Raw genomic sequence first — 13148 nt, forward strand, 5'->3', positions numbered from 1 at the left:
TCCTTAACTAAAATAAAAGCAATATGGCTCCACGCTCCCAATTCTATGACCCCACCACTGCTACATACTACAATCCCAAGGAAGACAGGAGAGTAGCTATAGTTACAGGAGGCAACTCTGGTATCGGCTGGCACACTGTGTTGCAACTCTATCTCCATGGATTCATTGTCTATGTGGCTGGAAGAACCGAGAGCAAGGTGTTGAAGGCCATTGAAGATATCAAGACTGAGGCCAAAAAGCGTGTCGAGGCTTATAACGACTCCGAGAGGAAGGAACGCTTCTTGGGTACAGTGACCTACATCCATTTTGACTGCTGTGACTTGGCCTCTGTGGTATCATGTGCTGAGAAGTTTGCTAAGAAGGAAAACAAGCTCCATGTTCTTATCAACAATGCCGGTTTGATGGCTGTTCCTTATGAAGAGACCAAAGATGGTTATGAAATTCAGTACCAGGTGAACTTTGTTGCTCCATTTTTGTTTACCTTGAAACTTTTGTCTAACTTGAAGGCTGCAGAAGTTGATGGTCTTCCAAGGGTGGTGATGCTACTGTCAGAAGGTCACAGATCTGCTGTTAAGTATTACGACCCATCTGACAAGATCAAGTGCACACCCAACTTTATATATACTTGGATTCGTTATGGAGTCGCCAAGACAGCTGAGATCCATTTTGCAAAGAAGTTGGCAGAACTTCATCCTGGAATCTTGTCTATTGCAGTCCATCCTGGTGTGATCGTGGAGACAGAGCTCTTCAACCACTGGAAGAACTTACCTTTGATTGGTTGGGTTTACAAGAGCAGTTCAGTTGTCATCGACAAGACCGTTGGTGTGAAGATGGAGGAAGGTTGTTTGGCTTCCCTCAGGGCAGCGTTGGACCCTAGTCTCGAGAACGAGAACGGCAGCTACTTGACCACTGGAGGCGTTCTTTCCAAGCCTACAAAGATTGCTTCAGAGCCAAAGTATATCGAAAAGACATGGGAAGCCAACGTTGAAGAGCTCAAGAAGAAGGGTTTCTTGAGTGAATCCGATCTCTAAATGACGATTAAAGGACGTTAGAAGGAACAATAAGCTAAGTCCCTAGATGGGATCTCGCTTAGCCTTTTCTATTGATATTATTTTAGTTACTTTAGTTCAGAAGAAACGATTTTATACTCCATTGTTCTTGATCTTGCCATATGCTCTAATAGTACCCGGCGCAGGTGTGCGTTACAGAAATGTCTCTAGATAGCGACATAGTGTAGCTGCGAAATAAAGAAGTTGTGGATTCAGAAAACCACTCCCACTGATAACTACATAGTAACTCCAGAAAAACCTCCCAGACAAGAAATAGGTGAAATCCCTCAAAGCAGATACAAGTAATCTCTATAGCAAACTTTTGAAGAGAAAAACAGCTTCCCTGAAGTGCTAGCGAAGTGGTTGAGTTCGGATCTGTTTATCAGCTTAAAGGGAACTCATCTACTATATTCCAAAAAAAGACATTAACAGACTACTCAAAGTTTAAATTATTATCCAGCCAAACCTGTCATTTTTACATCTTCGTAATTCTCGCCTGATGACTGTGGAACTATCACAGGAACAAGTCTCGACGACTTCAGACAGACTTGGAGAGAATGACGCATTTCACGAAGACCTCCCAGGATCCACAAGCACATCCCATGAATATGAACTAAACCTGCTGGAATCCCTAACGTTTTTATATAACTTATTGTACGACGATAAGTCGACATTGACGAAGACAGATATCCTCAGCATCCTAAATTCGCTCAAAGAAAGAGAGAATGAATTACCATTTTCTTTCGATGAAGTTTGGGGATATATGAATGTTCAAGGAGTTTGGATGCCTCCAAGTCTTCGAAACAAGTTCTACAGTGAAAGATCGAGAGTTGGTTGTCATCTGTGGTTTAGAAACAGACCCACCTCGAGGCAAGATGCCATGAAAGTAAGTATAGCGAATCTTTGATATTTATTCAGAATTGTGACTAACAAAAACAGGACGTCGGGCTACTATCGTTCCATACAAGGACTGACTTTTTCAAGTTTGAAAACTTCTTCAGCAAGTTGAAGAATCATATTACCCATTTCCAGCTACGAAACTTGGTTATCTGTGGCGAAAACATTCAGAATGGTATTTTCTATCCATCATCATATTACCACGATAGTAATCTTAATGTTGTTTCCCTGGAAAACGCTATCTCGCATCAAAGCCTGGAGGCTTTCCACAGTTTCTTCAAAATCAACCGTCTTATGCCTGATGAAGACGACCTTTCTACACAAGCTATGAAACTAGATTGTCTAATAGACTCTAGAAAGCTTCCACACAACGCCAATAGTCGTATTTCTTCATGTGCATGTTCCAACAAATTCTTAGTCAACGGAACGTTCGAAGGTGGTTATATATTGCTGGACATTTCTGACCCCGACAACACGAAACTCATGGGAGAGTATACCCTTACAGGCTCGGCTGACGGCATAACAAATCATGTCAGTATTAGCAAGTCTGATACCGAACTACTAATTGCCTCAAATGACAAGTGCATTCGAATTATTGACAATTTCACTGGCACACGAAAAGCTAGTTGTAAACTACCGCTAGCCGTGAACTGCCTGGCAAGCAATCCAAGGAACGAGTCCGAGTTTTTCATTACTGGAGATGATTCTGATGCTTTCCTTATGGACAAAAGAACTCTTCGCCATGATGTCTTTGACCCATGCCTACTGTTTTCAGGACACAAGGACTATGGATTCGGATGCGACTGGTCGCCTCTCGATGAAAATTTGCTACTTACAGGTAATCAAGATGGAACTGTCAGACTATGGGATAGAAGAAACCCACAGGAGAACCTTTACTGTTGGAGCAGTTCTTTGGGATCGCAAGCTTCCACGGTCCTGGACGATCTTTCAGGCGGTCCAGTGAGGAACTGTAAGTTCAGCTATTATGGGTCCCATATCGTTTGGGCGGAGAGCTTGGATCATGTTGGTATTCTTCAGGTTTCTGATTTGAAGAAAGATAATGAAAATGTGCATTCAAGAGTCCAATCGATCGATTTTATCGGCAAATGCATCGGCCTTAATATGTGTCCAGTTGACTCAGGGCACGGAGAGGAGCTCATAATTGGCATCAACGACTGCCCTCTCGGAGGTGTCCTCAAATACCTGCTCGAGGCTACCGACAAGCCTCTAGATTTTGACTTTACTTTCTAGAACCATTTATAGATACACCATGGTTAATACTCAATGATCACCACATTTCATCGACATTTTCTGACACTTGGAGTGATCCACCGACTTCTTTCAACAAGTTGTCTAGCTTGGCCACCTTCTCAGAAGTCTTAGTAATCGTGCCTAGGACTCTCACCTTATTTCTGGCCTTTCCTATAGCCAGCTCATACTGCTCCACTTCTTTGTCTCCGTTAGTGAAGGGAATACCTTTTATGAGTTCCTTAAGTTGCGACAAATGGTTCTGGACTGACGTAGATTCGTTCGTTTCCCAGAGCTCGATGAGGCCCTGGATGTACCCGACCACCAAAAATCTCTGGAACCCAGTCTGTAAGCCATATGCCTTGCCTTCTAAATGGTTATCTTTGACAGACCTTTCCTGTCCCTCACTATATCCCTCTTCATAGTACTTTTCTTCGAGATCCAAAACGCCATCTAGCGTGATATCAGTCATTTTGTGGGGTATATCGTTGGAGGTACTACTTTTGCGATGAGCGATGCGAGTTATACCCAGGCAGCAGTAACATCAACAACAGCCAAACTCGGAGTCCAACCAATATGGCCGAGGATGAAGACAATGGAATAGAATACTATGGCCGAAAGAAAGCCAGAAAAGAAGTCCTTGGTGGATTTGATTCGGATTCAGAAGGTTATGGTGGAAGCGACTCGGAGAAGGAAGATGAGGACGCTTCTGTCGATGAGGACGCTTCTGTCGATGAGGCTGAAGAGAAGCCCGACGCAGAGGGCAATGGCGCTGGGGAAGTCGAAGAAGATGAAGATGACATGTTTGCAAGTGACAACGAGGACAAGAAAGAGGTGCCCAAGAAACGTGTGGGCTTTGACGTGGACGAGTTTGAGAGAGAACAAGGCGTGGGCAAGTACGATAGCGAACGCCAACATGCCGATGACGAAGATCTAGATTTCAAGGGCTCACATTCACAACTAGATCTTGATGACAAGTCCGACAATTCTGAAGAAGATGTTCAGATCGAGGCGTTTGACCTACGACAGGAAGCAGAACTGGGCACCTTCGATAAGGATGGCAACTATGTTGCCCAGGGAGATGATCAGGAAGACGCTGACGAGGCATGGCTAAGTGATGTTAAGCGATCGGATATCGAGAAGGCAAGGCAGGCACAAGCACAGAGACAAGCGTCATCGAACCAGAAAGTATCACGGTCCACTGAAGAGCTTCTTAAGATAGTGATTGGCTTACTTGAACCATCAGAAACACCACTAGAGGCATTATCAAGACTCAATCCTGCAAAGAAAAGAAACAAGCGTCATCCTATCCTGGAGAAGGAGAAGCTACGAAAGGAAAAAGTCTACGAGATTACTGGCGCATGCGATGAACTCATGAACGAGAAAGGCATTGCTCAGCTTTTCGAAATGAGCAGAGAAGAGCTTATGCGCTATTTCAAGCAGGAAACAGGTGAAGACTTTGTCGTTAATAGAGGTACAAAAAGGGGGCCAGATAGTCTCGATAATGATGATGATCAAGAGATGCAAACTGAGGACTACGGCCCCAAAGTTTGGGAATTTCGATGGATTGGAGATGAGACAGTCAACGGTCCGTACTCTGCTTATGAGATGAGCTACTGGAAAGGTAATTACTTCAATGGTGGCGTGGAAGTAAGACGCGTAGGCGACCCAAGCTTTAGACAATTGACGGATGATGACTTCTAAAATCATCTACTAATTATCAACTAGATAGTTCAGTATAGGAAACAGGATTTCACGGGAAACATCTGCAATCACATCCCAGTTTGTATCACATTTCCAACGGATCTTTGGGCTTAGAATATCCATCTGGTAAGTTCTGGTGATGAGGCCCAACTTGACTAGCGTCGATAGTTGAGTATTTATATCAACAGAAGGGTTAAGAGTGAATGTTGAGAACTCATGCTCTTTTCTAGCCAACTCTCGCTCACTCATATCCAGATATAAGTTGATGAACTCCAGGCTATCTTGGTTAAAAGACTTCGCTTCGTTTCTATAAATGACAGAAAGAATAGCTTTTAGCCTTTCCAAATCAAAGAAGGCAGCAGAAAGCAAGCGTGAGTCAATCTGGCTTTTTGTAATTGATGACTTTTTGGGCGAGGATCTCAGCTTCTTCTTGAACAGTTTTAATCGAGAAAAATGCTGAAGGTCGGCTTTTTGATCAACATATGATGCCAAGTATGCTGCAATTAAGATAAACTTAGAATGGTACGGAAGATCCGCAACGGCAGACTCATGAGTAGGTCCCTCCTCCTCATTTGTTCCATAGCTGCCGACAGAGCTGCTAGTGATTATGTTCTCGGTAAAGAGCAGAGACCTCAAATCACGATAAATTCTAAGTATATCGTGAGGTTGATAACGCCCTTCCCGTACGGGCTCCTCGAACTTTGGCCAGATCTTCTCACATAAATTAAAAACCAACGAGACATCAGAACCCGTATAATCATAGAATAGGTCAACGACAAGCTTAGCGAAAGTGTTCCAAAAATCTCTGTTTGCCTCAGGCGAGATGCCTTCAAGTTTGTATAGTTGCTTCAGCTGTAGAACTGCTGTGACCTCTTCCCTAGTATATGACCTGAACTGGATTCGGGGAACTGCAAATGTCAGTATCTGTTTTGGGATATCGTGTGATATTATGTATATGATGGAAAGATTCTTTATGCTAGATTGTTCATGTAGTTTGAGGAAGGCCGCAAATAACTCGTCTGTAGGATCACAGCACTCGTCAAATCTTTCAAGAACCAAGACATGTGGCTCGGTATAGTTGGTTTCAGTGAAGAACTGCTCTAGCAACATGAGGAAATAGGCAAAGTTCTCACATAGCACAGATGGCCTTGCTGCTTCTAGGCCTTTGTACATGTACTTCTGTTTGTATTCTGACAAATCGATGCCACTGTCACTCTTGATACTCTTGAGGCATTTTTGAAGAAGAATCTTATGAGTAAGGCATCTGTCACAATCGACAACAGTCTTGTTTACTCGTAGCTGATTCAAATGTTCAAGCACAGTGTGACTCTTACCAGCAGCTTTGTAGCCCAGTACAATCAAATTAGGAGATGAAGTTTCATTCTGCCCAGTAATAAATGCTTCTAAAAGTTGTAATTCATCTTGTCGACCGATCACAGTCGGTGTTGTATCAGGCATCTAACGTTTGATGTGATAGATCAAAGACGCGATTCTACAATACATATGAGTAGGTGCGAAATGAGACCGTAGGTTTTCTAATGCAATGCAAATTATACTCTATTAACGAGCACTAAATAATTTCTTCGACCAATGCTCTTAGCATTTTGAAGCCAAAATGACTGGAAACATTGTCAAATGTCTTGATTCTCTTCTCCACTTCTTCAAATGCCACTGTTTCAGTCCACTTGCCAGAGCATTTACAATACTCACTCATGTTGTCACTCTTGATTTGATGACATTTGTTGCATTCGTAGTCTTGTGTCAAATACTTGGCAACGAGCATGTTGAGCTGGCGAATCAACTCCTCTTCCAAGAAGATCTTGTTGTAAAGCTTGTGACAGTTAGGACAAGACCAGATTTCCTTCTCTTCGTCTCGGCAGAAGTCCACATCATGCAAATAATTACAGTAGTCGCAAATTATAGTAGACACCTTCATCGAACTGCTTGGGTTTTTGAAGATGCTTTCAGGGCTAAACTCTTTCACTTCAATTGCTGCAAGCAAATCTCTTCTCAACATCCTGACTTCTGTGTTTCTCTTAGCAGACAACCCAAAGATGGCGCATAAGAACTTCACTAATTCTAGAATAGGGTTCTTCATTTCAAGGAACGATCCAGGATGATTTGGGAACTCATAGTCATGCTTCATCTCAGGATTCAAAATAGATTCATTTTGACGGCGATAGAGCTTCTCAATTCTTCTCAACAAAGGTTTCCTAAGAACTTCAACAATCTCACTGCTCTCGAAATTCTCAGGGTCTTCCTCTTCAATTGAAGCGTCCTGTTTATGTTGGCCTCGGAGCACATGGGCCAATTGTGTAATTCTCTGTGTTCCTTTCTGCGTTCCACCTAGAAGGGTCTCACTCTTGTACTTCACGATTGCATCCAAGAAGATAAAAAGCCAATCATCGAAGTCATTCTGGAAAATGAGTGGCAAGAACTTCTTGATGTGCCATCTACTCTTAGGAAGCAAGGTCTGGATATCATCATTAGTGATGGTGGTACAACAACGACCAGCGTAGTTGTATTCATCCAACCAGATTAAAACATCCCAATACCGGACAATCCTCAAGTCAAGGAAGTTGAACAATGGCTTTGATCTCGTAGCATTGACCAAATATTGACCAAAGGCATATGAATTTTCCACGGAGATCTTCGTTGTCTGTATGATGACCTTATACCGAGAGGCATAAATAATGTTCACATTCATCCTCTTAAACTCACCAACAAGCTGGAACAAAGCCTTAGATGTCAAGTTATGGATATGATTATGCAAAGTGAAATCATAAAGCTTCGAATCTGACAGGTGCACCCATGAAACCAAGGTGTTCATCATCGCATCTGCATTGGCGTTATTTCCAACAGCATCATCCCACCATCCCTTCACCATGGTCTTCAACGTCGATAACGCCACTGGAGAGAACGCATCTTGGGCCATTGTGGATCCATTTGTCTCCGAGTCAATGAGAGCCGTATCGGAGAGATCTGTTCCTTCAGCTTCATTGATCAATGAACTTGTGAGGATAGAATTGATGGTCAATGTACCCACTGCGATCTCCAAAGAGGCCGTTTCGTAGATTTCAGGATTGTTGATCGGAACGAAATCGTGATTATTGACGTCGCCAACTCTGTCATTTTCGAACCCACCATGATCAGGGAACGGATGCTTCGACCACCAAAGTACCACATTGTTCTCTGTCAAGCGCCTTGCAAACTCAATGTCAATCAAGTACCCCATCTTCTCGACCTGCAAATTACAAAGAGGCACCTTTCCATAATTTGACAATGCTATCATATTCTTGATCCACGATGCGACCAAGAAGAAGTGATTCATAATCCTTTTGGCGATAAGAGTTTGCCAACTAAGCGCTGGTAAAGATACTTCGCTTACTTGCATCCTGACAGTTGGGAAGTCGATACCTGGGTCAAGTAGTCCCAAGACTTTCTCGCAGTATGGTGATTGAAGTGCAAGGAGGGCTTTGTTGCTTCTGCTTTCTTGGAAGCCTCTTAAGATCTTGTTAAGCTTCTTGTAAACGGACGAAGGTGTATGGTAATAGACTGTATCGAAATTCATCTCCGGTTTGTAATCGATAATGTTGTATAGCTTGGACACCTTGTCCTTCTTGTTCTGGTACACCTCCTTGTAGATCTTTTCGAGGTTAACAGGTATCTCTTGGGCCCCACGAGAGGGTTTCAATATCATGATAGAAACATTTTCATCCCAGGAATTAAACAATGCAAAAAATTCGTAGCTGTTTGTCATGATATGCAACATGTAAATGATCTCCATGTCGAATCTCTTCAAATAATTATCCTTGTCAATCTTCACCAAATCTTTAGAGCTGAAACCGGTCTTCAAACACTTTCCAAGACTTCCCACGTTTGTGTCATCAAAACGAACAGAATGGCCTAAATCAATGATTGCCCTGTCAATAGAATCTATCTCAGATTCATAAATACCCAAGATATTCGAATTGTGAAGCAAGCCGTCAACTTTACTCATCTCATCGTTGTATGTCTTCTCTGACATAGTAAGCTCGTAAAGATTCTTAGAATCATGGCCATTAGGAACAACGGCTTGGGAGGCTTTAATGGCCACACGTGGATAACTGTAGTTCACTGGAAGCTTTGTCTTGAAAGAAACAAACACCTTCTTTTGGATGTTAAAAAGGAAGGAATGTATTTTTCCACTGGCCATGACATATACTCGGAGGGAGCCTGGATTCATAGGATCCGGCTTGTACTCAAGTATCTCCCAGTCTGTTCCAGCAACATTAGCAGCTTGTTTTCTGAACATGTTTCCGACAGAAGAACGATGCGATGATGCTGAGCTATCACCGAAAAGTTTTCTCCGACGCTCTCTATTTTCGGATTGCATCTTCCACTTCGCTTTCTGGTAAGCCAAAAAGCCCGCGTAATCATCAATCATAGAAGGACAAGCTCCGTTCAAGATAGCACTGTTGCGTTCCTCTTCCTCTTTCTGCTGCGCTTGAAGAGCCTGGGCATGCTTTCTCTTGCGGATAGTGACCTTACCAACCTTTGACCGTGCACTTCCCTCATCAAGTTCACCAAAATCTTCCATATCCTTTATAGCTTTGATTTTCACATCTTTATTGGTCAGGGCTTCGAAGAATTTGCCAATGGAGCTTTGCTTCTTCGTATCATTCTTTATCTTGATACGCTTTTGCAACCAATCGGGATGGGTAACTCTCGGAACTGGATTGGTCACATCCTGTAAAGCTGCTGGGATGGTGATAATCTTTTGAACAACAGAAGCAAGACGCTCTTTGTAGTAATCCCAATCGATGACTGAACGTGGGCCAAAATCAGACAAGTTTGGATCTTTGAGCCACTTTTTGAGATAAACTTCCTTTTCTTCCCAAGAGAAAATGGAAACAGGAATCGCCCTCTCGGTCACTGGGCTTCCATATGGTTTGGAGCTGATAATGTATTTACAGGCCGTCTGACTACCTGAAATCATCTCTTCACCCAAGAATTCACTCAATCTCTTTGCAGTCGTGATCGATGTAGACTTCTGCCCCTCATACTCGGAAATTTGCTTCGTGATAGTCTTGTTTTCACAAATGAGTTCGATTAAGTCCTCGTCTTCGAGCATCCCTCCTTTAGTATCCAAAACATCTAGCCAATTATTTGCAACGGTTGCCACAGCCTTGTAGCAACTCTCAAGGCTATCACCCTCCAAGAACAACTTGAAGATATCTGATTGGAAATTTTTGATAAGCTGAAGTTCTCCTCTTCTTTTCAACTCGAAACCTTTCAATTCAGCGAGAGAACCATCCTTGTTGAAAACAGCATATCTCTTCTTCAAACCTTTACCTTCCTCCTTCGAAGTAGGCAAAACCATAGCTTTATAGGGACCGTCAACTTCGAAGAAAATCGAGTTCTCCGATTTTGTTGTGTACTTGAATGTGTCTTTGTCAGCTAGTTCCTGGTACTGATGGTTGGTAAAACGCTGATGCACTAAGTAGTTCAACATGGAACAGGGATATTCTAAGAAAAGCAGTTTGCCATCCTTGCACTTCAAATCAAAATTTTCGGGAAATGATTTGGGAAGGATACACCAGATACCATCTGTATCCAACTCTAAAGGTCTACCAATTCTCTCAACCAAAGACCTTGCCATCTGAATGATCGTAGCACCAGTAAGACAGGTGATGCCGGCCATCTCCATAGAATACCATCTAGAACCTTTTCTCATGACATAACCGTAGAAAGAATTGAGAATAACCTTATGAGCAAGCTGAAGAGAATCATACAAGACCACCATCTTCTTTGCTTCATCCTTGGAAATGGCATCCTTGCATTTGCCCGTTTTACCCTTCCAAACCTTAGCCAACGTTTTGAATTCATAACGACGGTCCCTGAAATTTCGAACGGTGTTGACATAAAATGGATTTTCACGCTGGCACACAATGGCTTCTCTAGTGACCGTTTTTGTTTGTTTGACACGGTTGTACACCTTTCTAGAATACTCAGTCAACCTTTTCTTGATAAGCAGGGCTTGTTCAGCATACGAAAGCTCGTCAAACGTTCTGCTCGGAAGCCAAGGTCTGGCACCAGGGAATGTTTCATTCTGGAACCCACGCTTTACCTGACCATACTCACTCATGTCAGCAGGCAAAAACTCACCTCTCCAAGCCCAAGGTAGTCTTCTATCGCATGTCTTTCCGGGTCTGTTGAAGTCACAAGCGGCACAGTCTTCCTCGGTTTTGATCGAGTCCGGCTGCAATCTATTCGAGGTCATGATATTTGGATACATCGAAGCAACATCGACGTGATAAATAAGAGGGTTCTCGTGTCTTGATGGATTATTCTTAAGCTCCTCGAGTTGAGCTTTGATGCTCTCGTAGACTTCTTCAAAGTTTTCAATATCTTCAAGATTCTTTCCATTCTCAACCTCAACGCAAAACTTGATAGAGTTTCTCAAGTCCCCCAAAAGTTCATCGATTGCTTCAGTTTTGATCTCAAAATCAGTGGCGATGTCACTACGGAAAACACCAGCTTCAAGAGACTCAACATGACCACCCACATATGTTTCAGATTCGAGCAAGTGGCCTTCATAGAACCTTTCTATTGGGTCAGAATACTTGTTGGGTAGGAGAATGTTCTTCTCGTAAGCTTGAACCATAAGCAACATCTCGCAAAGTGTTCCTGTTCCTTTTCTCAAAACTTCATCGGGATTCAATGGAATAATGGTACACAAGGAAAAGATGAAAGGATGAACATATTTGAAATAAAGATAATATGTTGCCACAGCGTCCGAGACGGAATATTCAGACAAGTATTGGGGGTTCTCAGTAGCATAAGGCACCATGAGTTCAGGATCTAATTCGGTGGGGTTGTAACCCAACTTAGCTGTAGTCACCGCCTTCAAGCCCTGGGAACCTTGGGGTAAGTAGGAGTCACGTTTGACCCAACGGTAACAGTCCATATGAACGCAATACTTGGATTTATACTCCTTATCATTATCTTTTGCGAAGCCAATCTCTTCAAACATATCAATCCCATGGAAGTTAGACCTGTCATCTATGAAGGGCCAATCGAAAAAGTCACCGTGGAATGTGGCGATCACCGTAGGTCTCACGTCTCTGATATGTTCGTAGAAGCGTAGAAGTAAACTTTTCTCGTCTGGTTCGTTAAAGATTGTGAATTGACCAGGATATTCAGGTTTGGGAGTGTACTCGAAGTCATCGATATCTTCGGAGATGATTTCACGGTTGGTAATGAGAAAACCTTCGCCATCTATCATGTACGAAATCATCATAATCAGGTCCACTTGGGAATTTGGAAACTTAAGTGGAGACTTCGTAGTCTCGATATCGAAAGCCATGACGACAGGGTCTGCAAATGCAATCAACTCAGTGTCCTCTTCAAGATTTATCGTTCCGTGTTTGGCAAAAACATTATACCACTTTCCAACACGAATGCCTTTGTCAATGGATACTCTGACATGATATGGTACATCGTATTCACGGACATCATCGATGAAAGTTAGAGGGTCAGAGGAACTTTCACCTTTTCCTGTTTCCTTATTTGATTGATAACCGGTGTGACCGCCATTAATATTGTTTGAGTTGTTGAAATTAAGAACTTGAAACACGTCTCTTCTGTCACCATTCTTCTGGTTCTCTTTTATGATAGGCGTGAGAATTCTTCTGGCACCTAAAAGGTCAGTGGTGTTGTGAAAAGTAAGTCTAATGACCGTGCGTTGTAAGCCCACTAAATGATTCGGTAAGGCAAGATCATCCTTGACCTCCTTCGATACCGACTTCACGTTACATTGCTCTAACAATCTCTTCAATGCTTCTTCAACCTCGGCTTCTTTGCCAGGCATTACCAAAAGAAAGAAGTATGGGTCATATTGAATTGTGGCCTTAAAGGAGCCACCTTCGGCATCCAAAAAGTAATAGTCGGCGCCAGCATATCCCGCCATATAATCGTCAGTGGGAACTGTTGTAGCATGCATGTTTATGAGCCAGCCTTTCCTAGGCTTCTCTCCATCCTGATCACCATGATCAAATCTTTCAAACCCCATAATGGAATCCATATTATCGATTTTCTCGACGAGCTCTTTCTTGAAAATGGCATCACTGAGCAATGGGTTGGGTTTCTCTTCCTCTTGCTGATCCTTAGATAGCTTGAACTCAGAAGTGATATTCTTGGATTTTTTGGCATTCTTCACAAACCTTGCAGAGGTAGACCCTTTGAATTGTGAAGGTCTTGACATTGTGA

The 13148-nt window shown here is 42.7% G+C and overlaps 5 protein-coding genes across 5 annotated transcripts; 3 read left to right on the forward strand and 2 right to left on the reverse strand. All coding sequences in view use genetic code 12, as the record gives it.

Moving 5' to 3' along the window:
- Window positions 1-23: 23 nt before the first annotated feature.
- On the forward strand, window positions 24-1031 carry CXQ85_001692 (uncharacterized protein; the record flags this gene model as incomplete). Its single annotated transcript, XM_025485390.1, has 1 exon — window positions 24-1031. One exon carries the CDS (start codon window positions 24-26, stop codon window positions 1029-1031), a length of 1008 nt encoding a protein of 335 aa, XP_025340855.1.
- A 517-nt stretch (window positions 1032-1548) lies between these two features.
- Window positions 1549-3197, forward strand: CXQ85_001693 (uncharacterized protein; the record flags this gene model as incomplete). Its single annotated transcript, XM_025485391.1, has 2 exons — window positions 1549-1878; window positions 1989-3197. The coding sequence occupies 2 exons, from the start codon at window positions 1549-1551 to the stop codon at window positions 3195-3197; spliced, it is 1539 nt and encodes a 512-aa protein (XP_025340856.1).
- Window positions 3198-3234: 37 nt separating this feature from the next.
- On the reverse strand, window positions 3235-3666 carry CXQ85_001694 (ribosome biosynthesis protein; the record flags this gene model as incomplete). The annotated part of the gene is made up of 1 exon (XM_025485392.1): window positions 3235-3666. The coding sequence occupies one exon, from the start codon at window positions 3664-3666 to the stop codon at window positions 3235-3237; it is 432 nt and encodes a 143-aa protein (XP_025340857.1).
- Window positions 3667-3770: 104 nt separating this feature from the next.
- Window positions 3771-4898, forward strand: CXQ85_001695 (U5 snRNP complex subunit; the record flags this gene model as incomplete). The annotated part of the gene is made up of 1 exon (XM_025485393.1): window positions 3771-4898. The coding sequence occupies one exon, from the start codon at window positions 3771-3773 to the stop codon at window positions 4896-4898; it is 1128 nt and encodes a 375-aa protein (XP_025340858.1).
- A 110-nt stretch (window positions 4899-5008) lies between these two features.
- POL2 (DNA polymerase epsilon catalytic subunit) lies at window positions 5009-13143 on the reverse strand (the record flags this gene model as incomplete). Its single annotated transcript, XM_025485394.1, has 3 exons — window positions 5009-5021; window positions 5050-6356; window positions 6487-13143. The coding sequence occupies 3 exons, from the start codon at window positions 13141-13143 to the stop codon at window positions 5009-5011; spliced, it is 7977 nt and encodes a 2658-aa protein (XP_025340859.1).
- Window positions 13144-13148: the final 5 nt, after the last annotated feature.

This window comes from Candidozyma haemuli, assembly GCF_002926055.2.
Source record: "Candidozyma haemuli strain B11899 chromosome Unknown C_2014730914, whole genome shotgun sequence".
NCBI lineage: Eukaryota > Fungi > Ascomycota > Pichiomycetes > Serinales > Metschnikowiaceae > Candidozyma > Candidozyma haemuli.